The sequence below is a fragment of the Bombina bombina genome, chromosome 8 (genome assembly GCF_027579735.1).
Source record: "Bombina bombina isolate aBomBom1 chromosome 8, aBomBom1.pri, whole genome shotgun sequence".
In the NCBI taxonomy this organism is placed as follows: Eukaryota; Metazoa; Chordata; class Amphibia; order Anura; family Bombinatoridae; genus Bombina; species Bombina bombina.
Genome location: NC_069506.1, coordinates 152,590,691 through 152,616,196, shown reverse-complemented (window position 1 = coordinate 152,616,196; position 25,506 = coordinate 152,590,691). Strand labels below are relative to the sequence as shown.

The following is a 25,506-nucleotide window of genomic DNA, read 5'->3' as shown; positions in this document are numbered from 1 at the left end:
TTGAGCTCGCATTCTATTGGCTGATCCAATCAGCGAATAGAATGCAAGCTCTATCCTATTGGCTGTTTGGATCAGCCAATAGGATTGAACTTCAATCCTATTGGCTGTTTGCATCAGCCAATAGGATTTTTTTCTACCTTAATTCCGATTGGCTGATAGAATTCTATCAGCCAATCGGAATTAAGGTAGAAAAAATCCTATTGGCTGATGCAATCAGCCAATAGGATTGAGCTCGCATTCTATTGGCTGATCCAATCAGCGAATAGAATGCAAGCTCTATCCTATTGGCTGTTTGGATCAGCCAATAGGATTGAACTTCAATCCTATTGGCTGATTGCATCAGCCAATAGGATTTTTTTCTACCTTAATTCCAATTGGCTGATAGAATTCTATCAGCCAATAGGAATTCAAGGGACGCCATCTTGGATGACGTCATTAAAAGAAACCTTCATTCTTCAGTTGGACGTCATTTGAAGAGGAGCTCCGCGTCGGATGTCTTGAAGATAGAGCCGCTCCGCGCTGGATGGATGAAGATAGAAGATGTCACCTGGATGAAGACTTCTGCCCGTCTGGAGGACCTCTTCTTCCCGGCTTGGATGAAGACTTCTGCCCATCTGGAGGACCACTTTGTCCGGCTTCGTTGAGGACTTTGGCCCGGTTGGGTGAAGACGTCTTAAGGTAGGGTGATCTTCAAGGGGTTAGTGTTAGGTTTTATTAAGGGGGGATTGGATGGGTTTTAGAGTAGGGTTGGGTGTGTGGGTGGTGGGTTTTAATGTTGGGGGGGTATTGTACTTTTTTTTACAGGTAAAAGAGCTGATTACTTTGGGGCAATGTCCCACAAAAGGCCCTTTTAAGGGCTATTTTTAATTTAGTATAGGGTAGGGCTTTTTATTATTTTGGAGGGCTTTTTTATTTTGTTAGGGGGATTAGATTAGGTTGCAGGTTACTGGATTGTATAATAACTCCACCCACTGTAGATAAAGGTCAGACAAATAAAGAATAAGTAAACATAAGGATCAAAATCATCCAAACATGCTCATTTGTACTAAATAACTTTATTGGTGAAAAATATTTAAAAGTCCGACTGGACTCATACACATGCACACACACACATACAATTAAAACTAGCTGGAACTCAGGTAATATGATTGGTATATCAAATAGCACTCTAAAGTTCAAATTATAATAACTAACAAGGGATCTTAACTGTTTATAGTATTATAATATTGATCCCTGTTAGTATATGATAGGCTATAGACAGCAAGAAAAAATGACTGCTGAATTAGTTAGTCCTCCTTAAAGGCAAGTCTGCACAAAGTAAGATAGGCAAAAACACTATATAATTTGATGTGCTGGGTATTAGTACATTAATTAGCTATCCCTGCACGTCCTTAAATATCTACGTGTTTTGTTCCCAAACTAAGTGAGAGTTGCACTATAATTATTATTCCCAATACTGTTGCTAGTAATAGTTAAGTGGTCAGTATATCGGCCCCATAGATATAAGGTATAAGCCTTGATTTCAAAGACAAAATATGATGGGTGCCTCTTATTGAATCACCAGTATGGCAGTTGCTGTGTGTAACCTGCTGCTGTTCGGGGTGAATATATTAGAATAGATTAACATAAACTGATATTATTTGCTACAAACTAACAAGCGTTGCCGCAATTTTTTAGCACATCACATAGTAGTGCTTTATCAGCTAGTTTGAATACTGTGCAGTTAAACCGCTTTGATAACGTAAGCTTATGAGTTTTGAAATCTGACCCCTACTATTGGCAGGAAAAATACCACAGAAATGCTTAGAAATATCCCATTACAGACAACTAACAAAGTTTAGTAGTAAATAAGGACTAAGCTACCAAAAGGTCTCTTCTATAGCGGAGACCTGATTACTTTTAACTGTCTATAGATATTATGCATATATCAAGAGTGCTATGGCTGAGTCAGCAAATTAAAAAATAGAGGTTCAATAACCCCGTGTTCGTGCCCCTGACGCGCGTTTCACATTACGCTTCCTCAGAGGAAGCGTAATGTGAAACGTGCGTCAGGGGCACGAACACGGGGTTATTGAACCTCTATTTTTTAATTTGCTGACTCAGCCATAGCACTCTTGATATATGCATAATATCTATAGACAGTTAAAAGTAATCAGGTCTCCGCTATAGAAGAGACCTTTTGGTAGCTTAGTCCTTATTTACTACTAAACTTTGTTAGTTGTCTGTAATGGGATATTTCTAAGCATTTCTGTGGTATTTTTCCTGCCAATAGTAGGGGTCAGATTTCAAAACTCATAAGCTTACGTTATCAAAGCGGTTTAACTGCACAGTATTCAAACTAGCTGATAAAGCACTACTATGCGATGTGCTAAAAAATTGCGGCAACGCTTGTTAGTTTGTAGCAAATAATATCAGTTTATGTTAATCTATTCTAATATATTCACCCCGAACAGCAGCAGGTTACACACAGCAACTGCCATACTGGTGATTCAATAAGAGGCACCCATCATATTTTGTCTTTGAAATCAAGGCTTATACCTTATATCTATGGGGCCGATATACTGACCACTTAACTATTACTAGCAACAGTATTGGGAATAATAATTATAGTGCAACTCTCACTTAGTTTGGGAACAAAACACGTAGATATTTAAGGACGTGCAGGGATAGCTAATTAATGTACTAATACCCAGCACATCAAATTATATAGTGTTTTTGCCTATCTTACTTTGTGCAGACTTGCCTTTAAGGAGGACTAACTAATTCAGCAGTCATTTTTTCTTGCTGTCTATAGCCTATCATATACTAACAGGGATCAATATTATAATACTATAAACAGTTAAGATCCCTTGTTAGTTATTATAATTTGAACTTTAGAGTGCTATTTGATATACCAATCATATTACCTGAGTTCCAGCTAGTTTTAATTGTATGTGTGTGTGTGCATGTGTATGAGTCCAGTCGGACTTTTAAATATTTTTCACCAATAAAGTTATTTAGTACAAATGAGCATGTTTGGATGATTTTGATCCTTATATTTACTTATTCTTTATTTGTCTGACCTTTATCTACAGTGGGTGGAGTTATTATACAATCCAGTAACCTGCAGTCTTTCTTTCTTTGTGTTGCAAATCTCTTTGCACACATATTTGTACATTTCTATGTATATTATTGCATAAGGTTCTGGGATTCTGGGACTATAAGTATTACAAAAAGTGATTTAGCCCTTGAATTTAAGAATTATAACCCACTTCCTTTCCCTCTCCATCCTCAGTTAAAGGATTAGATTAGGTGTAATTAGTTTTAAAAAACTTGTAATTATTTTATTATTTTCTCTAATTTAGTGGGTTTTTTTTTCGTACTTTAGATCATTTTTTTAAATTGTATTTAATTGTATTTAGTTTAGGTAATTAATTTAATTATACTGTAGTGTTAGGTGTAATTGTAACTTAGGTTAGGATATATTTTACAGGTAAATTAGAATTTATTTTAACTAGGTAGCTATTAAATACTTAATAACTATTTAATAACTATTCTACCTAGTTAAAATAAATACAAACTTGCCTGTAAATTAAAAATAAACCCTAAGATAGCTACAATGTAACTATTAGTTATATTGTAGCTATCTTATGGTTTATTTTATAGGTAAGTATTTAGTTTTAAATAGGAATTATTTAGTTAATGATAGGAATATTTATTTAGATATATTTAAATTATATTTAAGTTAGGGGGGGTTAGGGTAAGACTTAGGTTTAGGGGTTAATAACTTTATTATAGTGGTGGCGACGGGGTTCATGTTAGGGTGTTAGCTGTAGACATAAAATGTATTTCCCCATAGGAATCAATGGGGCTGCGTTAGGAGCTTTACGCTGCTTTTTTTCAGGTGTTAGGTTTTTTTCAGCCAGCTCTCCCCCATTGATTCCTATGGGGAAATCGTGCACGAGCACATTTTGCCAGCTCACCGCTACCGTAAGCAGCGCTGGTATTGAGGTGAGATGTGGAGCTAAATTTTGCTCTCCGCTCACTTTTCTGCGGCTAACGCCGGGTTTCTAAAAACCCGTAACACCAGCGCTGTCTGTAGGTGAGGGGTGAGGGAAAACTGCTCGTTAGCACCGCACCCCTGTTAACGCAAAACTCGTAATCTAGGTGACAGTTTGTTAGTAAAGTGTTACTTCAACTGGGGGTTCAGAAAAAATAATTAAACTGCAACAGACAATATTACAGTATTAGAACCATGACTGATATGTTTTGGATACAAATAAATTGAAACATAGGGTTGTTTACCTGAACTGAGGTGATATTCAGAGGCCTATCGATTATAATCCAGGTGACAGTCTCATAACAAGGTGGGATGGTCATAGAACCTTGGTAAGTCAAAAATCCAAAGGTTTCTGGATAAAGCTCTTCAATACTAAGATCCTGTAGAGAAATGGCTTCATCTGCAAAAAATATATGTAAGTTGACCTTGGTGTCTTTTAGGTAAACTATTTATTACATACACGTCTTAGACCAAGCAGTTAATTAGGAAGGCTAAAACTCATGCAGATTGCAGAAGAGAAGATAACACAGTTAAAAATGGGGACAACATGTGTTTTAGATATATCAGCATAAAAAGGAAAAACTAAGGGAGGGATATTAAGACTTAAAACAGTTGATGGTAGAATGGTTGAAGGAGATAAACAAATTGCAGACTGTCTCAGAGATTGTAAAGTCAGAACAACTCCATTAAGGGATGATAATGAAATAAAAATGGTCTTAGTACTAATCTTTTTTTTTACAGAGGATGAGGCTTTATTCACATTATTAAAAAAAAATAATAAAAAAAAAAAAAATAGTGGATATAGATAGTATTCATCTATGGGTTTCAAAGTAACTTTGAACTTTGTTAGATGCCCCCTTAGCTGATCTATTTTATAAAATTCTCTTGAAAGGTGTTGAATATGAAGCTAAAATGGTAGACCAGGCTGCAGCAATAGATGCAGCTTTTCTAGATTTTAGCAAAACATTTGACACTGTCCCGTAAAACAAATGAAATCATATTGACTTGGTCTAGAATTGTTAAGTGGATAGAATGATGGCTTAATGACAGATATCAGAGTTTCTTAATGAAGTATAAAAAAAGCAACACTATATCAAGAAGTCATGATCTCAGGTTGAAGGGTAGTAGGTTCAGGAGTCATTTTAATCATGGTTGATTTATGGAATAAATTTCCACCAGAGTGGGTTACAACAAACACTGTGGGAGACTTCAAAAATATCTGTTAATAAGCATAAGGCTATGCTACAAACTAATTAAGATTGCACTTTATAGAAATATGGGTAGACTTAATGGTCCTATATTTATTATCTGCTGTCAAAATCTATGCAACTATGTTTATTTCACTTCAAGCAGGAGGTAAGATCATCTAATGCTGTAATATTTTACATCAAACATAGATGGAAAACTGTATATCTTTTGCCCATTTTGCATACAACAGTGGGCTATGTAGGAAATATAATTCTCATGGAGGTATCTACATTATTACATTATTATTTAACCCTCTATAGCGTAGCTATTACAAGTTTTGAAACAGCCGGCTTGTGCGTGCGATATGGTGCTTTTATGCTCCATACTGCACAAAATTCAAGCTCTGTTTTGCACGCTTTCCCCATAGACATCAATGGGGAGAGCGGGTCAGAAAAAAGTCTAACACCTGCGATCGCAGAAAGAAAAGGTCTGTAACGCAGCCCCATTGATGTCTATGGGGAAAAAAAACTAACATTTAAACCTAATACCCTAACATAAATCACACGTCTAAACACCCCTAATCTGCTGCCCCCAACATCGCCGTCACCTACATAATGTTATTAACCCCTAATCTGCCGCCCCCGATATCGCCACCACCTAAATAAAACTATTAACCCCTAATCTGCCGCTCCCATTATCTCCGCCAATATATACTAAAGTTATTAACCCCTATTCCCCTGCACCCAAACATCACCCACACTATAATAAATCTATTAACCCATATTCCGCCGCTCCCCGACATCGCTGCAACTAAATAAAGCTATTAACCCCTAAACCTCTGGCCTCCCACATCACTACCACTAAATAAACCTATTAACCCCTAAACCGCCAGCCCCCCACATCGCAACAACCTAAATTAAACTATATTAACCCCTAAACCTAACCTTAAAGTAACCCTAACCGTAACCCTAACACCTCCTAACTTTAACATAATTAACCCCTTGAGTGCAAACGACAGCTTTGAGCTGTCACAGAGTTTCCCACTCTGGTGCTAACGACGGCTCAGAGCCATCGCTAGCACTCTCCCAACTTGAGGGAGATCTGGGGGCTCCCACCCGCTCCTACCCCGGCGATCGGGCCTGCATAGTGACAGACATAGCCGGGGCTTCACGTTATGCGCTGTGACGTCACGCACAATGACGTCATGATGTCACCGTGCAACTTTATTTAAACTTAACAATGTTAAGTATAGGAGCAGGAGGGATGTTGCTTAGAAGCCTGTATCTCAGGCATCTAAATAGCTACAGACCCCCAAGCCCCATCGTTGGAAAGGCAATCATCCAATAGAATGGGAACTGCTTAAATCCTATTGGCTGATTTGAACAGCCAATAGGATTTTAGCTGCTCTAATTCCTATTGGCTGATTCAAATTTTTCAGCCAATAGGAATGCAAGGGGCACCATTTTGAAACTGCTCCCTTGCATTGAAGATTCAGTGTACGGCGGCAACCGTATGAAAAGGATGCTCTGCGCCGGATGTCTTCAGGATGGACCCGCTCCGCACCGCCGGGATCAAGATAGAAGATGCCATCTGGATGAAGATAGAAAAGGCCGCCTGGATGAAGACTTCTTGCCACCTGGATGAGGACTTTGCCACCTTGATGAAGATAGAAGAGGCTGCTTTGATGAAGAATTCTCGCCGCCTGGATGAAGAAAGAAGAGGCCGCCTGGATGAAGGCTTCTCGCCGCCTGGATGAAGATCTTTCAAGCGGGACTTCAAAAACTGTAAGTAGATCGTCGGGGGTTAGTGTTAGTTTTTTTTAAGGGTTTTTTGGGTGGTTTTTTTTTTAGATTAGGGTTTGGGCAGCAAAAGAGCTAAATGCCCTTTTAAAGGGCAATGGGTAGATTAGGTATTTTTAGAATTAGGTTTTTTATTTTGGGGGGTTGGTTGGGTGGTGGGTTTGAGTGTTGGGGGGGTCTTTGTATTTTTTTTCAGGGAAAAGAGCTGATATCTTTGGTGCAATGCCCCACAAAGGCCCCTTTTAGGGCTATTGGTAGTTTATTGTAGCCTAAGGTTTTTTTTATTTTGGGTGTTTTTTTTTATTTTAAAAGGTTTATTAGATTAGGTGTAATTCTTTTTTATTTTTGATAATTTCGTTATTTTTCGTAATTTAGTGTTTGTTATTTTTTGTAATTTAGTATTTTTTATTTTTTGTAATTAGATAGTTTGCAATTTTTAGAGTAGTGTTAGGATTTTTTATGTGTAGTTTAGTGTTATTTAATTGGTAGTTAGTTTAATTTTAGTTTAATAATTATATTAGTTTAATTGTTAGTTTAAACTTAATTCTTTTAATTTGACAGGTAAGTTTAAATTGTAATTTTAATATAAAGTTAGGGGGGTTGGGGTTACGTTAGGGTTAGAGTTATAGTTAGGTTTAGGGGTTACTAGTTTAATTTAGTTTAGTGCAATGTGGGGGGCTTTAGGTTTAGGAGTTAATAGGATTATTATAGTGGCGGCGGTGTAGGGCTTAATAACTTTAGTAACAGTGGGAGCAATGTGGGCTGACGGCAGATTAGGGGTTAATAATATTTAGTGTTTGCGATGTGGGAGCGCAGCGGTTTAGGGGTTAATAATTTTATTATAGTGGTGACGATGTTGGGGAGCGGCAGAATAGGGGTTAATAATTATTTTTAGTGGCGGCGATGTCGGGAGCGGCAGATTAGGGGTTAATATATTTAATATAGTATTTGTGATGCGGGAGGGCCTCGGGTTAGGGGTTAATAGGTTGTAAATGGGTGTTTAGTGCACTTTGTAACACTTTAGTTATGAGTTTTATGTTACAGTTTTGTAGTGTAAAACTCATAACTACTGCTTTTAGATTGCGGAACGGATCGTGTCGGTATAGGCTGCAATGCAAGCCTTTTAGCCTCACCGCAAAACTCGTAATGGCAGTGCTATGAAAGTCCCATGAAAAAATGTCATTTTTACATGTGTGGGACAGACATTGCGGTACAGACTAAAAGGCTTGCGGTACAGCTATACTGACAAGACCTGTAATGGCTGCATTGCTGTTTTAACGCTGAAATTACCATTTTTTCAGCATTAAAACCCAAACGCACAACTCGTAATCTAGCTGATAAAGTTTAAAGCACTGTGTGTGATTATCGCTACTCGTGGTGACAGGCTCCTCTGCCATATATATATAAACAATACTGCATATGAATTGTACAAAAAATAATAATTTAATTCAATAGCATAATTAATACATATATACAGTATATATATATATATATATATATATATAAATACAAACTACAAGCAAAGTAGTGCCTATATCTACTTAAAAAGGTACCTATACACCAATGGCCATTGGTTAGTGTGTAAATATATAAGAGCTCAGAACATTGGAAAACTAATGTTCTTAGTAATGGTCATCCAAATTTCCTATCTGTATAGAAGCCAATGTGATCGTATAGATGGATCAATACAGGAGTGGATTCTAGTGTGGAGTCTATTAAGGTTAACCTACAGTATATCAAATACCATCCATATGAGAGTCAGATGTAATATCTAATGTAACAACAGCACAGAGAAGAGGTTCAATTTGCTGTAGGTTAACCTTAAGAGACTCCACACTGGAATCCACTCCTGTATTGATCCATCTATACGATCACATTGGCTCCTATACAGATAGGAAATTTGGATGACCATTACTAAGAACATTATTTTTCCAAGATGTTCTGAGCTCTTATATATGTACACAGTATCCAATGGCCAATGGTGTATAGGTACCTTTTTAATTAGATATAGGCACTACTTTGCTTGTAGTTTGTATTATAGATATATGTATTAATTATGCTATTGAATTAAATTATTTTTGTACATTTCATATGCAGTATTGTGTATATATATATATGGGAGAGGAGCCTGTCACCATGAGCAGCGATAATCACACACAGTGCTTTAAACTTTATATTTGGTATTTTTATTAATGGGTAGTGCAGGCTAGGGCATACTTCATCACTTCACTTTCTATCTTCTCTTTTTTTCTTCTATTTTTAATATATATATATATATATATATATATATATATATATATGACACTTCAGATATTGCTCTCTATTCACAATGATATGACCCATCTCCCCAACTCCACTTTGCCATGCTAAACAAATCAATGCATTTTTAAGTATTTCAATTTGAAACAGAAGTATTTTTGAAATATACAGCCACTAGTCCTAAAGCCTGTGTACACGGGCCATTTTTTGCAGTACAGCGGTCCCACCCCTTGCTCTCTCTCTCTCCCCCCTCTCTCTTTTGCTTTCTCTCTCTCTCCCCTCTCTTTTGCTCTCTCTCTCTCCCCCCTCTCTTTTGCTCTCTCTCCCCCCTCTATTTTGCTCTCTCTCTCCCTCTGTTTTGCTCTCTCTTTTGCTCTCTCCCCACCTCTATTTTGCTCTCTCTCTCCCCCTTCTCTTTTGCTCTCTCTCCCCCCTCTCTTATGCTCTCTCTCTCTTCCCACTCTCTTTTGCTCTCTCTCTCCCCCTCTCTTTTGCTCTCTCTCCCCACTCTCTTTTGCTCTCTCTCTTTTGCTCTCTCTCTCTCTCCCCCCCTCTATTTTGCTCTCTCTCTCTCCTCTCTTATGCTCTCTATCTCTTCCCCCTCTCTTTTTGCTCTCTCTCCCCCCCTCTCTTTTGCTCTCTCTCCCCCTCTCTTTTGCTCTCTCTCCTCCCTCTCTTTTGCTCTCTCCCTCTCTCTATTTTGCTCTCTCCCCCCCTCTTTTGCTTTCTCTCTCCCCCCTATCTTTTGCGCTCTCTCTCTCTCCCCTTCTGTTTTGCTCTCTCTCCCCCTCTCTTTCGCTCTCTTTCTCTGCCTCTTTTTTGCTCTCTCTCCCTCTCTTTTGCTCTCTCTTCCCCTCTCTTTAGCTCTCTCTCTCTCTTTCTCCCCCTCTCTTTTTCTCTCTTCCCCCTATTTTACCCTCTCTCTCCCCCTCCTCTTTTGCTCTCTCCCCCCTCTCTTTTGCTCTCTCTCTCCCCCTCTCTTTTGCTTGCACTCACCCCACCTCTTTTGCTCTCTTTCTCTCCCCTCTCTCTTTTGCTCTCTCTCTCCTCCCTCTCTTTTGCTCTCTCTCTCCTCCCTCTCTTTTGCTCTCTCTCTCCTCCCTCTCTTTTGCTCTTTCTCCCTCTCTTTTGCTTTCTCTCCCCCTCTCTTTTGCTCCCTATCCCCCTCTTTTGCTCTCCCCCCTCTTTTGCTCTCTCCCCCTCTCCTTTGCGCTCTCTCTCCTCCCCTCTCATTTGCTCTCTCTCCCTCTCTCTTTTGCTCTCCCCCTCTCTTTTGCTCTATATCTCCCTCTCTTTTGCTCTCTCTCCCCTCTCTTTTGCTCTCTCCCCCTCTCTTTTGCTCTATCCCCCCCTCTCTTTTGCTCTCTCTCTATCTCTCCCCTTTATTTCACTCTCTCTCTTCCCCCACTCTTTTGCTCTCTCTTCCCCCTCTCTTTTGTTCTTTCTCCCCCTCTCTTTTGCTCTCTCTCCCCCTCTCTTTTGCTCTCTCTCTCTCTCTCTCTCCCCCCTCTCTTTTGCTCTCTCTCCCCCCTCTCTTTTGCGCTATCTCTCTCCCCTCTTTTGCTCTCTCTCTCCCCTCTCTGAAATACTCCCATGCACATTTCATTTTTTATTTTTCTATCCCTTTAATAGAGACCAATTAGTGGTTTTTCAATAGTGTTTATTTAGTTATTATACACTGTACTTAGATGCTCATTATTTCTTCCTCAAAACCTTTCATTTTTGTTTATTTTGCTTTAATACTGCCCCTAACACAGTGTTCAAGCAGCATGGGGCAGCATAATATTGCAATTCATTTGTGTCAAAATGTGTGTGACAATTTGTGAGAAATAACAGGACCATTACTGCAGAGATTGACAAGGAACATGTGCTACCATATTCGCTTGTCCTTCTCCCAGAATGCTTTGCATAGGCATTAGAAACAATAAATCATACTTAGTGACAGCACATCCACTGCATTTATGTGTGATTGCATCCTGGAGAAAACTTTGCTCACGGCTTATGATAGTATATTCATAAACCAAAAAGCGTAATAAATAATTATGCAAAAGTTTTACTAGTGACAGCTCAAGAAGAGGCAGTAAATCTGGGAAGCCTGCCAGTTTCAGTATATCTTTTATAGACTTAAAGGGACATTAAATGAACCTAAAATGCAAAAAGAAAATGCAGCATTGTGTTATATACAAGCAATAGTGCAATGATAAAATGTTCTTTGTTTTAAGTCTTTCAAAGAGGTTAAACACATAGTTAAACTCAGTTCAAGAGAAACAATGCAATACTGGGAGCTAGCTGAGCACATTTAATGAGCCAACGACAAGATGCATATGTATGTAGCCACCAATAATCAGCTAGCTGCCAGTAGTGTATTGCTGCACCTCAGCATACCAATTCATGCTTTTCAACAAAATATACCAAGAGAACAAAGTACATTTTATATCAGAAGTAAATTGAAAAGTCTCTTAAAATTGCTTTCTCTATCTAAACCATGAAAGTTAAATTTTTACTTGCATGACTCTTTAAACACTTTAGGACTGTAATATAAAAATATCTAATTGTGTGAAGTAAAACAATAAACCTTTTGTAATGCAGCCACTCACAATTTATTTTATTTTTTCTTGTAATTTAACCATGAAAATTCTGTTTCCCAGTTCCACATGATTTGGAAGTACAGACACCAGACTTACCAAATGTAACACTACTATATTCTATTTAGTGATTGATTGATTACTGTAATAGCTCATTAATAATCTTCTCTAATCTTTGCCTTAAAGGGATATGAAACCCAAAATCTTTCTTTCATAATTCAGATAGAGCATGCAATTTTAAACAACTTCTAATTTATTTATATTATCAATTTTTCTTTGTTCTCTCTGCAACTTTGGTTGAAAAAAAGGGATGTAAGCTTAGGAGCTGGCCCATTTTTGGAGGAATATATGGCAGCAGGTTTGCAAGAATGTTATCCATTTGCAAAACCACTAGATGGCAGCACCTAGAGTGAACAAAAAATCCGGCTGCACTGGGAAAGAAATCCTCCAAAGTCAGATTCTTCAAAAACAGTGTGTTTATTCAAGGAAAGTGCACTATTAAAAGCAAAAATTACATGGGTAACAGATATAAGCTGGTCAACAAAAACACAGACTGATCAGTAAGACAGCAAACAGCATACGCGTTTCATGCAGGGCTACCGCACTTGATCACTGCTAGAGAGGTTAGTCTGCCTACAGTCTATATAAGGGTAATAGTTCATTGAAATCACACTTGATCAAATTAACCCTATACTAGACTGCATATATGCCATTCTTGAAAAACCTGACAGTGATGTCCTATAAGATAAGGGGTATAATGATTATTTTAAACCAAACTGCTTACAGCTATATTATTCTATGAGAGTGGGAATAAAGATAAAAATAATGATGATAATAAACAGGCTAAGCTTAACATTTTGAAATACTCTCTTACATAGAACATATATATATTATTATTCTTCTTTATTTATAAAGCGCCAACAGATTCCGCAGTGCTGTCCATGGGTAACAAAGATAAAAGGACAGTACAATATGAGACACCAGACAAAATTTAACAAACAAATACAGGGGGAATTGGGATATCATCAACTATCGCTTTTGTTGAATGTAACAACTTTTCATTATACCCCCTTACGAGTAATCGCTCTTTTCCCCCAAAACATATACTAGGGGCCATCCCTAAAGGCCAGTTCATCCGAACTAAGCGGGTTTGCTCCACTAATGATTTGTATTAGCAACAATGTGACACATTAAAAGAGCGGTTACTTGTAAGGGGTATAATGAAAAGTTGTTACATTCAAGAAAAGCGATAGTTGATGATATCCCACGAGATTCCCTGTTGACATATAAAAAAAAGACAAAAGGACCAGAGTAAGAAAGATGGCTTTGACAAAATAATCTTTAGCACCCCTACAGTTTGGAATATAAAAATGTTTGTGATATAATAAATGAGTGCCTCCCTATATTGAGTATGGATCCAGTTTTAGAGCAGGTGGCATCCACAGGTATACAGAGTGTATCTAAGAAGGCCAAGACCATAGGGAACTATGTAGCTCCTTCATTTTTACCTGAAAGAAAATTGACAATGTGGTTAAAGAGAAGGACAGGGTTTTATAAATGTAGGGCGACCAGTTGTAAAACTTGTGATTTTGTGGTAGAAGGAGATGCTTTTGTATCCAATGCCACTAATAGAGAATATAATATTAAGTATGGTTTCAATACAGGTCTACACATGTAATATATCTTTTGACCTGTAGGGGGTGCAAAATTCAATATATAGGCAAAACTAAGAGAGCCCTGAAAGAAAGGGCATTCGAGCATATAAGGGACATTGAAGACCCTGAGGTTTTTACATCAGTTGCCTCACACTTTAAGAATGAGCATGGTGGGGACCCCACATTTGCTACCTTTCAAGCGATAGATCATGTACCTTTTTCAAAAAGAGGGGGAGATAGGGAGCATGCCCTCAGCAGAAAATAAGTAAAATTAATATTTTCCTTAACACCAGGTCACCAAAAGGTCTGAATATGGAGGCTGATGGTTATTTATTTGTGTAGGTCTATATAGCTACTCAGATCTACCTATCCACCCCTGCACTCTCTCCTTCTGTCCTTTCCCACATCAGCAACTGCTTATCTGGCATTTCTTCCTGGATGGCCTCTCACCACCTAAAAATCAACATGTCCAAGACTGAGCTTCTTCTAATCCCTCCCATCTAATTCTACTCCAGTTTCTAACTTTACTATCACTGTTGGCGACACCACTATCTCCCCATTACCCCAAGTCTGCTGCCTAGGACTTACACTTGACTCCAATCTGTCCTTCATACTCCACATCCAATTGCTCTCTTCATCCTGTCGCAACCACCTACGCAATATTGCCAAAATTCATCCTTTTCTGAGTGCTGAAACTACTAAACAGCTAATCCATTCCCTAGTAATATTCCGGCTTAACTACTTTAATAACCTACTAACTGGCCTTCCTCTCTCCCCCCCTTCAATCCATCCTAAATGCCTCTGCTAGGCTAATCAACCTGATGCTCTGTATCTGCTGCACCCCTCTGTGAGTCTCTTCACTGGCTCCCCATTCACAGCAGAATTACATTTAAAATTCTCACTCTGACCTACAAAGCCCTTGCCAATGCAGCCCCCCCTACCTGTCCTCACTCATCAACAAATATACTCCAGCCCGCCCCCTAAGATCCAACAACGATCTACTCCTTGCATCTTCTACTATCACCTCCTCCCATGCTAGACTAAAGGATCTGTCTCATGCAGCACCAACTCTCTGGAACGCACTTCCTTGAGCTGTCAGACTTTCCCCAACCCCTCCTCCTTTAAACAATCTCTAAAGAGTTCAGGGAAGCCTATCACCAAGTCAGTAACTAGTGAATTCCACTTGCCGAATAGTTGCCCTCATCTTACTCCACACTAACATCATTCCCACCTTTGCAGTCCCCACCTCCTGTTTCTCACCCTCCTACCCATCTAGATTGTAAGTTCCCACAGGAACAGGGCTCCCAATTCCCCCTGTATTTGTTTGTTAAATTTTGTCTGGTGTCTCATATTGTACTGTCCTTTTATCTTTGTTACCCATGGACAGCGCTGCGGAATCTGTTGGTGCTTTATAAACAAAGAATAATAATATATATATATATATATATATCACTGTCAGGTTTTTCAAGAATGGCATATATGCAGTCTAGCATAGGGTTAATTTGATCAATTGTGATTTCAATGAACTATTACCCTTATAAAGACTGTAGGCAGACTAACCTCTCTAACAGTGATCAAGTGCGGTAGCCCTGCATGAAACGCGTATGCTGTTTGCTGTCTTACTGATCATTCAGTGTTTTTGAATGATCAGCTTATACTGTATCTGTTTCCAATGTAATTTTTGCTTTTAATAGTGCACTTTCCTTGAATAAACACACTTTTTTTAAGATTCTGACTTTAGAGGATTTCTTTCCCAGTGCAGCCGGATTTTTGGTTCTCTCGTTGTGGGGCTTAGCTGTTTCTAGTGTCCTGGGCGTAGATACTTTTTCCTTGGCTCCTGAGATTCATTGGATGCATCAGATAGGGGGCGTGACATAGTTCACACGTGGAAGACACGCTGGTCACTGAACACAGAGGCTGGTAAGCACCGCTTTGTGTATTTGTCTATAGATGGTAACACCTACCTAGGTATCTATTCAACACAGAATATAATGGGAACTAAGCAAATTTGATAATAGAAGTAAATTTTAATAGTTTTTTTAAATGATATGCTCTGTCTGAATCCCAAAATATTTTGGGGGGTTTCGTATCCCTTTAAATAAATCAGTTTTTTAGAGTTTAGTCCATAAAATTCACTAGTAGAACTCTGTTAACCTAAGTTTTCCAGGTTCCCTTTTTTTAAGAAACTCATACAAATTAACCAGTAATTTTGTAGGATCCTCTACCAAAATAACCTCTTGCCTTATTAGTCTGCTAAGAGCACAGCAGCATGAAGCCTTTTTCCATGGATGTTGTTAAACAGAATTATATTATCAATCAGCCGTATGATCAGGTCAAATTTCCACTGGAGATTTGATAACATATCACACATTTTATTTTGATCATATTTCTGCTCCAGTGTCTGCAAGTTAAAAGGATATTGCTTTACCCCATGGGATCTTCTGAAATCTTACTTCTATAAGATATCCTAGTGATGGTCTCTCTGTTCAACATCCTGTTGAGAAATGGATTGGAGTTATCCGTCACCTTCAAAGGAGAAGACCCGGAATTAGTGTAGTTAAAGCAATGAGAATAAAACATTTTTTTTTCTTTTTCGTCAAATACATTCTGATGTAAAATTCAGTCTTGGGCTCATGCATGATTCATTATGCAAATTAGAAGAAGTCTAGTCAGTTATGTTTTATTTTGATAGCAGTTCTTTAACATGCTTACTATTGGCAAAAAAAAAAAAAGATTCAAAATAATAAATGGAAAATTATTACAAAAATGTTAAACATACTTCAACCTTGCACAATGTCTGCAAGGTACAAACATTAATATTTAAAGTGGTTTACAGACTTGCATTTCTGAAACTTACAAAAGAGAAAAGAAACTTGCTATATACCTAAAATAATAATCTTGACTAGTATAAAAGAGATTTATCATATACTTGAAACATTTTAAACTGTGATTCCATGAATGTGTGGGGAAGGGTTTACAATTGATAGATTGTGCTGTAAATGGGCAGGGGTGCTAGGACAGTATTAAGAAAAGGTGGTGGGCTTGGGCAGATTTTGTAAGAGAAAAAAAAAAGGTGTTTGTTTTTTGCGTGTCTAGAGATTAATTGGATTTATGCAATACATAATGGCTTGCACTCTAAATCCACTACACAAATCTATTTAAAAATTAACTAAATTAACTAAATTAATTAAGTAAAAAGTGATGATGATTAATTCAGGAATTTGGTTGATCATAATACTTTTGTTAAAAACTTATGTAATGGTTTTCAAAAGAAAATCACTAAATTAAAGTCTATTTGGTATTTTAGCAGATCAATTATTTGATACATGTATCTAAAGGATTGTGATTAACCTCTTAATGATTTTCAACAGAAATCACAATTAAAGTCAATGGAGCTTTTGTAGATAAATCATTTGGTAAGTTTTTCGAAAGGATTGTATTCAACCCCATTGTCCTTAAACATATTGCAACTCAAGTGGTCGATCACAATCCTTTAGAAAAACTTACCAAATTATTAATTTACAGGAATCCTCATAGACTTTGATGATCTTTTCCCTATTAATAATCAATAGATAATTTTTTGTAAAGGATTGTGTTCAACCCCCAAAAATCCTAAAAATAGATAACAACTGACAAGGGGGTCAATCAAATGACTTATCTACAAAAATGTATCTACAAAAACGATGGAACCCATTGTAAGATATTTCTGTAGCTACATAAATAAAGATACACTTAGAATATGGGTTGCTGTTCTACACACACTTTAGGCGCAAGAGTCAATAATCATTTACCTTCCTTAAGATCAGGTACTTTCCACTGTTTTCTATTCCCTACACAACAATTACCTAATTGGCACCATAATATTCAGGCAGAGAAAAAAAAAACTACTAACCACTCATATGGTAATAAATAATTAAAATGTTTTTCACAAAAAAAATAAAAAAAGCTTGATTTAAAAATATGCCAAAAATGTGTGAAACGTTTCTGAATACATTGATACCTTGTTTGCCGCACATGCTTTGAAACCACTTAATGACCACCAACATACTCTGTACATTGGAGGTCTTTCACATAGCCCCAATACATGCACCAGGAATATCGCCAGTCTTGCTGATGTCAGTAAGATCACGCTATATATGCATGCATCCAGAAGTGAGGCACGCAGTACTAGCACAGCTTCGCCACTGTCAATAAAGCTGTGCTAATAAAACCCTAAACAACCGCCGAAGTAACAATCAAACAATCTTGAAAAATCTGGGATGGTTGGGAGGAGGATGGTGATAGGCTAGGATACAGCCAATTAAAACGTAGTAGTTTTGTGGTTACAGTGCCAAATGGAATCAATTAGATATGTGCGATTCGTTTCGGATCAATTCGGAAATTCGGAAAATTAGGCAAATTCAGCGATTCGGATCGAACCGAATTTCCGAATTAAAATACTGCAGAATTTACCGAATAAATATGAATTACTTCGGATTTATTCGGTAAATTCAGATGGCCATGGATTACACTAGTATTGTACAGTATAAGTCTAATCCCACCTAACACTTACCGAAATTCCAAACCGAACCGAATCGAACCGAATCCAGCCGAATTTAGTACATAATACTAGTCAAATCCCACCTAACACTTACCGAAATTCTGAATTTCCGAACCGAACCGAATCCAGCCGAATTTATTTGAATCCGAATGAATCCGAAACAAATCCGAAACAAATTTATTTGAATCCGAATGAATCCGAAACAAATCCGAAACGAATTGATTCAAATTTTTCCGAATTCGAATCGCTCCGAACCGAAATTCGAAAAAATCTGAATCGATCCGAACCGAACCAAATTTTTTCACCATGCACATGTCTAGAACCAATCAATATGATGGTTACACAGCCAACTGAAAGCAAGCAGTATGTTGGTAGCTCAGGGACGTAGGTTCACCCTGCCCTATTCTCACCATACATGTATTCACTACATACACAAACATTAATGAATGACATGCTCTCTCTAGCGCCCTGCTAATACTACATAACCAATCCCCTCACATAACTTACAGTTTATCCCCTACACTTACAGACTTGTCACAACCCTTTCTAACACCATGTATAACAAGCAGATACACATTTGTTTTAGAATATATACTTTTTTTCATTAAAACAATACTTTTTCTACAGTTTCGTTTCCACAAGGAAAGGAGTTTAGTTAAAAAAAAAAGAAATCTTTATAAGTGGAAGGGAAGACTCCAGACTTATTACTGCTATACTCTTCATAGTCAATTGACTCACTTATAGCTGTCCCTATTTGGTCTCTTCAGAGAAGGAAACCTAGGTTACAACATGGCGGGGCCTATTGCTTTATGAACACTGGAACTTTAAATTAATATCTAAAATACATCTTTGAATATTTTGTTATATCTTTTATGTATTGTTCAATGTCTCTTTAAGGAAATGCTAATGTGTCTAGCTTACATTCTTGCATCTTTTTACTAAGAATGAGAGGAGTTACACTGTGACTTTTGGGGTAGGGAGTGGTGAGAGGAGATGAAGAGGATGACTGGACGGAAGGAGCAGGGTTGGAGAGAGAAGTGAAGAGAAGCAGAGGAGAAGTATAGAGAGCAAGAAGAGGAGCAAAAGTAGTAAAGAGAAGATAGAATGGAGTAGAGGAAGGGTCTCTTATCGAACCATGAACAATCAAAGCCAGCCTATAGGGGAGCTCTGGTCTAAATTAATATGAGGACTACGGTAGTGCCAGGCCAGTACAAGTATAAGAAGGCGCTTGAGCAGTGCAAGAAATGCTACAAGTGGTTGACCTTGACCCGTCTATGCTGCACATTTTAAAGAGACATTCTAATGCAATTGCATGCTCTAATGTGTTATAGTACAACATTACATTACTGTCCCTTGATAACGGTGGCCTAGAATACAACTGGAGTGCTATCAATATTGCAAGTCACAATAATGGTATTTTGATTTTGTGATCATTTTACAACTCAAACTTATATTATGATTTAGATTTAAAACATGAAAGCATAAATTAATGCTTGTATTGCAAATTGATGGTTAAACATTGCGCTCAAGCAATACCTGAATTTAAGGCATAGGAAATTCAAAATGAAACTTGCATGATTCAGATAGAGCAGGTAATTTTAATTCACTTCTATCTTCAAATGTGCTTTGCTCTCTTGCTATCTCTTGTTGAAAAAGAATACGCACATATCTGACACTAGTGGGAGCTAGTAACTGATTGGTTCCTGCACACATTTGTCTCTTGTGATTGACTAACTAGATGTGTTCAGCTAGCTGCTAATGTTCCTCCAGCAAAGGATAACAAGAGAATGAATGATTAAGATTGTATATTCTATTCAAATCACAAAATAAAACTTTGGGGTTTCCTGTCCCTTTAATGCTGGAAATGCTAACCAATGTGAAAATCTCTGGGAAAGTAATTGCGCCTTATCCCTTTATTTTAGAACTGCATTGCACAATAGAGGGTTGATCTGTCAAAAAAAGGGAATATTGCATTTTCATGTGAGGAAAGCACGCTGACACCTTTTTAAATGTAAAAATGGTCCAGATTTATTTGCAAAATGGCCCAGATTTCAACCATTTAAACAATTCTCACTGTACAGAACGGGGTATACTTGCAGGATGCTGTCCTTTAAGGGTGAACTTACTGTTTGGTGACATTGAAACAGTAAAATAGTTCTAATGGTTGAAAACTCACCACGATTTACAGTGTGAGATCTATTTAAATACATTGATCACAATCCAATCAAAAAATGTATCTTTCAACAGAAAATCCACATTAAGGTCTATGGGAATTTTGTAGATAAATACTTTGCAACCTCATGGCACCATCCGCAAGAGATTTCTTTGGGCCCAGCCTATGTGCACGTTCTATTGCCAGGGGTAACAACTCTAAGGGCATCCCTAGAATTTGTGGTAATGTAGTTGAAGTAAACTTTAATAGATCCTCATACTCTGGTGTTTCTGGGAGACCCACTATCCTAATATTGTTACGCCTGGAGCGATCCTCTAGATCTGTATTTTTAGAATCTGTATTTTTAAATTATTAAAATTTCAAGATAAAATTGAAATTCTGAAACTATTTAAAAAAAACGATCCCCCTATTTTTGGAAAGAATCGGATTCTGTTGTTCCAGGACTTTTCGTATGAGACTTCCTCTAAAAGAAAATTAATGGCCCCATACTGCTCCCAACTGATAAATAAAGGGATAAAGGCCCGCCTAGTATATCCAGCCCGTATTATTGTTGAGGACAAAGGTACTAAATACTCTTTTGATGAACCGGCAGATGTAAAAAAATTTATAGAGACAGGGTAGAAGTGGCAGTCTTCATATAAGGGAAATATGTCCTATATGGAGTTTTTTCTTTCTCCTCTAAATAATAAGGATTATATGTTGATGGAAACAGTGAAGTTGTTATATTGTATTTTTATCCCCCTTTTTTTTTTTTTCTCTTTTTCCCTCTCTCTCGCCCCTCTCCGCCGCTGCCCCTCCCCTACCTTCCCCGTCCTGCGCTCGCGATTTGTTCCGAGTGGTATGTTCTTTGTAAAATGGCTAATTAGCCGGATTTTTGATGGTGGAAGGAATTAAGATTTTATCTTGGAATATAGGTGGGATATCTTCCCCCATTAAACGCAAACTGATTATTAAAACTCTAGCTAGCTATAAACCAGATATTGTTCTCCTTCAGGAGACACATCTTAACAAGCTTGAGGCGGCTAAACTGAAGATAAATTGGGTAGGGGAAGTAATTTCTACGACTGGTCGTGCTAGAAAATGTGGGGTTGCTATCCTTTTTCATAAAGAGCTAGAATATAAAATAGACATGGTAGAAATAGATTCGGCTGAAAGATACATCATTATCCATGTGTCTATAAAGAATACTAAATTTATAATTTGTAACATATATGCCCCAAATAAGTTTTCTATAGAATTTTGGGAGAAAATTAAAATCAAATTATTCCCCTTTAGTGCTGATAACTTAATTCTAGGGGGTGATTTTAATGCTACTTTATGTCCGGCACTAGATAGACTTTCTAATAAAAATAGATTAGCCAAATATCTATCACAATTTTGTGCAAAGTTAAAATTAGTGGATATATGGCGTCTAAAAAACCCAGATAAACTGGTATTTTCTTGCGAATCCAAAGCACATCGCACTTTCTCGAGAATCGACCTACTGTTAATCACAGAGAATCTAGCCAGCCAGAAATTAGGGACAGGAATTGGAGATATTATTATCACAGACCATGCAATTATCTCTTTATCACTTCCTTTTGGGCTAAAGAATAAGATACAAACGCCTAGTTTTTATTTTCCCCGATATTTGCACACTAATACCAAATTTGTTAATTTTTTGAGTTCCCTCTGGCATCGATACTATTCTGACAATATAAGTTATGTTAATAAACCGGAAATGTTTTGGGAAGCTTTTAAAGCTGTAATGCGGGGAGAAATACAATCATATATTAGTATAGCGAAGAAAAAGAGTAAAGCATGGGAAATTCAAATCATGAATAAAATTAGGAACTCATATAGAAAATATTGTTTAAGGCGTACTTCGGGTAACTGGAAAAATATCAAGATAATAGGAAGGAAAGAGATTTTTTCTTAAAACAAAAATTTTTAGAGGAGGAAGCAAGAATAAATCTCAAATTTAAAGGATTTTACGGCTCCTCCGCTAAATATCTAGCTAGACTTACTAAGGTTAGAAAAAAGAAAAATGTTATTCCTGCGATTCAAACTGAAAAGGGAAGATATACGGAGACTAAGGGGATTACGGAGGCATTATTTGCCTATTATCAACAATTATACTCTGGAGTAGAGACGGATTCTATTAATCAAGATACCTTTTGGTCCATGATTAAGTTGCCTCAATTAAGTAGCGAGGACTTAATTTCGATGAATGCTCCAATATCTATCGATGAAATTAGAGAAGCCATAGATCACTTAAAGATGAATAAGGCTCCTGGACCAGATGGGTTTCCAGCGGAGTTGTATAAATGTTTTGGTGAGCTCCTTTTACCCACTTTAGAAAATCTTTTTAATCACTATTATATGTCTAATAAAGTGATTTCTAGTTATTTCTCTGCGGCCAATATCTCGCTTATCCTGAAGAAAGGTAAAAATCCAGAAGATCCGGCCTCATATAGGCCGATCTCGGTTTTGAATACAGATTATAAGATCTTAATGGCTATTATTGCTTCAAGGCTATCTTTGTGTATACATAAAATCATCCATCCAGATCAGACTGGATTTATGGTAGCTAGAAATCCAGTAAAGAATACCCGCAAATTGATCAATTTTTTAGATTACGCCTGGAATGTGGACAAGGAGAGGAAGAAGCCATTATGGCAAGGGACTGCTATACTCTCCCTGGATGCGATCAAAGCCTTTGATTCAATTGTATGGGAGTACCTGTTTAGGGCAATGGAGAAGTTTGGCTTTAAAGGGGAATTTGTACAATTTATTATCAGATTATATCATAAACCAATTTCCTTTCTACTTATCAATGGATCTCTATCCCCTAAAATAATATTACAGAGAGGCACTAGGCAAGGATGCCCCCTATCTCCTTTACTTTTTAATATAGCTTTGGAACCTCTTGCGATTCGATGTAGAGATATTCTGATAGGAATTCCATTCGGTATATATCATCTCAAAATGTTGCTCTATGCAGACGATGTGTTGATTTTTCTCACCAATATCCAGCAATCAATTCCTACGATTTTACATGTGTTAAAAGTCTTCAGCTCCTTCTCAGGATATAAAATAAATTTGGAAAAGAGTGAACTAATGTGTATAAATACTTCCCAGCTAGATGGTCTTGATATTCCATTTAAATTGGTTGATGCTATTAAATATCTAGGTTTGGTTTTGCACAAAAATCCCAAATTTTGGTATAAAGCTAATTTTGAGCCTCTTTTTCAAAAAATTGGATCCGATCTACATCTTTGGGCTGCTTTCCCACTGTCTATCACAGCTAGAGTTAACTTGATAAAATCAATAATTTTTCCGTGTTTGTTATATCCGCTTCAGAATTTGCCTTTATTCTTATTAAATAAAGATCTAAAACTCTTTAATTCCCTAGTCTCTAAATTTATTTGGAACAATAAAAAACCTCGAATTGCATTGGCTAGATTAATGCAAAACGCTGGGTCGGCGGGTTTGGCGCTTCCTAACATTAAATTGTATAACTTAGCTGCTATGGTGAAAACGGCAATAGATTGGATTGCTGGCTCTAATCTAGTCTCATCAGAAGAGTTAGAAAATTATTTGATTGCTCCATTTGTGTTAAAAGCTATATTACATATTGATGTCCAGAAGCTGCCTCAGAATGTCAGATGTCTTATTACTATTAGAAACATAGTTTTTGCCTGGCAAAAGTTCTGCGCAGTGCTAAATATAGATTATTCGTTATCCGAATGGCTACCTATCCTAAATAATCCACATTTTTTGCCTGGCCTTTATCAAAAAGATTTTAAAGACTGGTCCGATAAAGGACTACATTATATCAAACAGTTACTGGATGAGAATAACCAATTATTAACGGCAGATATGATTTTTAATAAATATGGCCTAGTTAGATCTAATCTATTTGCTTATTTCCAAATTCGTCACTTTGTTTTATCTCAAAGTTGGCCTACTTTTTCGCTCTCTGATTGGTCGGATATTAAACTTTTTATATGTAAATTTCTGGCAGGAAACTCCTCAATATCACTGATGTATGATATTATGTTGACCAAACAGAGTCTCATATTTAGGGATAACATCTGTATGTCCTGGTTGCCATTAATCCCATCAGTAAATCATGATATGATTTCTCAGAGTTTTGACTCTCTACGTAAATGTAAAGTCCCGATATCTTGGAATGAATCTCACATGAAACTGATTAATAACTTTTATCTCTCCCCTTGGAAAATCTCCAGATTTTACCCGGCTTTGATTAGTTTATGCCCTCGTTGTTCATATGATAGGGCTGATCTGCTTCATATGTTTTGGACATGTCCCAGGGTAAGACAATTATGGTTAAAGATTATATTCTGGTTTAATAAATTATACAAAGTATCAATCGCTTTATCTGCAGAGGATGTCATCTTTTTATGTCCTCCACAAGATGCCTTTAATGTCTATACTATAAATAGTTTAAACACTATTATTCTCACTGTTAGATATTGTATTCTTAAAAATTGGAAAGCTAGGCGGATACCTGGATTAACTATGGTTTTTAGATTTTTGCAAGATCAAATTGCCTTTGAATCATTTCATTTTCATGATGTATCGGAGAGAAGGATTAAGAAGTTTCTTTGGAAATGGACACCAGTTATTCTGTCTTATCCACATTCCTTGCAAAAAAGGATACTCTCTCCTTTTCTTTCCTCAGTGAGTTTTGCGGAACTAACGTTACTTAATGTTTTCCCACACACATGGATTGATGGCGCTATAAGGGAGTACTAGTCGTTGGCGCTCGGGGGGGACAGAGTGGGGGTGGGGTGGCGGGCGGGGTGGGGATCGAGAGAGAGTTATTTAGGATTTTCGTATCTCCAATTCCTCCCTCTTTTTTTTTTGTTTTTTTTTGTTTGTGTAATGTTTATGTTATAATTCTATGTTGGAAACTGTAAGGTTCAAATTTTTTCTTTATGTAATTTAAAATAGGAAACATGAGGTATACCTATTGTATTTTTTTTTTTTTTTTGAATACCTGTGATGTAACAGATTTGTTATGTTGTAGCAGCTCGCTTGCTAAGTTTTTCCTGTATAGGTATACGATTGTTGCAAATCATCATGATTGATATTTTTTGTTTTTTTTCTCAAACCTCAATAAAAAATTATTAAAAAAAAAAAAAAAAAAAAATACTTTGCAACATTTTTCTAAAGGATGGTGATCAACCCCCACTATTGTAAATATGAAAAGTAATAGGGGGATATTTATCAAGCCATGAACCGCAAATACGCTGGAATTCT

At 37.1% G+C, this 25,506-nt stretch overlaps 1 protein-coding gene across 1 annotated transcript in view; it reads right to left on the bottom strand.

The window, feature by feature from the left end:
* LOC128638900 (carbonic anhydrase-related protein 10-like) overlaps positions 1-25,506 on the bottom strand; it is a gene marked incomplete at its 5' end in the record, with an annotated part of 449,343 nt that overhangs the window by 48,049 nt on the left and 375,788 nt on the right. The window contains 2 exons of the mRNA XM_053691030.1: positions 4,285-4,439; positions 15,979-16,051. Of these exons, the coding sequence (XP_053547005.1) occupies positions 4,285-4,439; positions 15,979-16,051 (228 nt within the window). The remainder of the gene's footprint in view (positions 1-4,284; positions 4,440-15,978; positions 16,052-25,506) is intronic.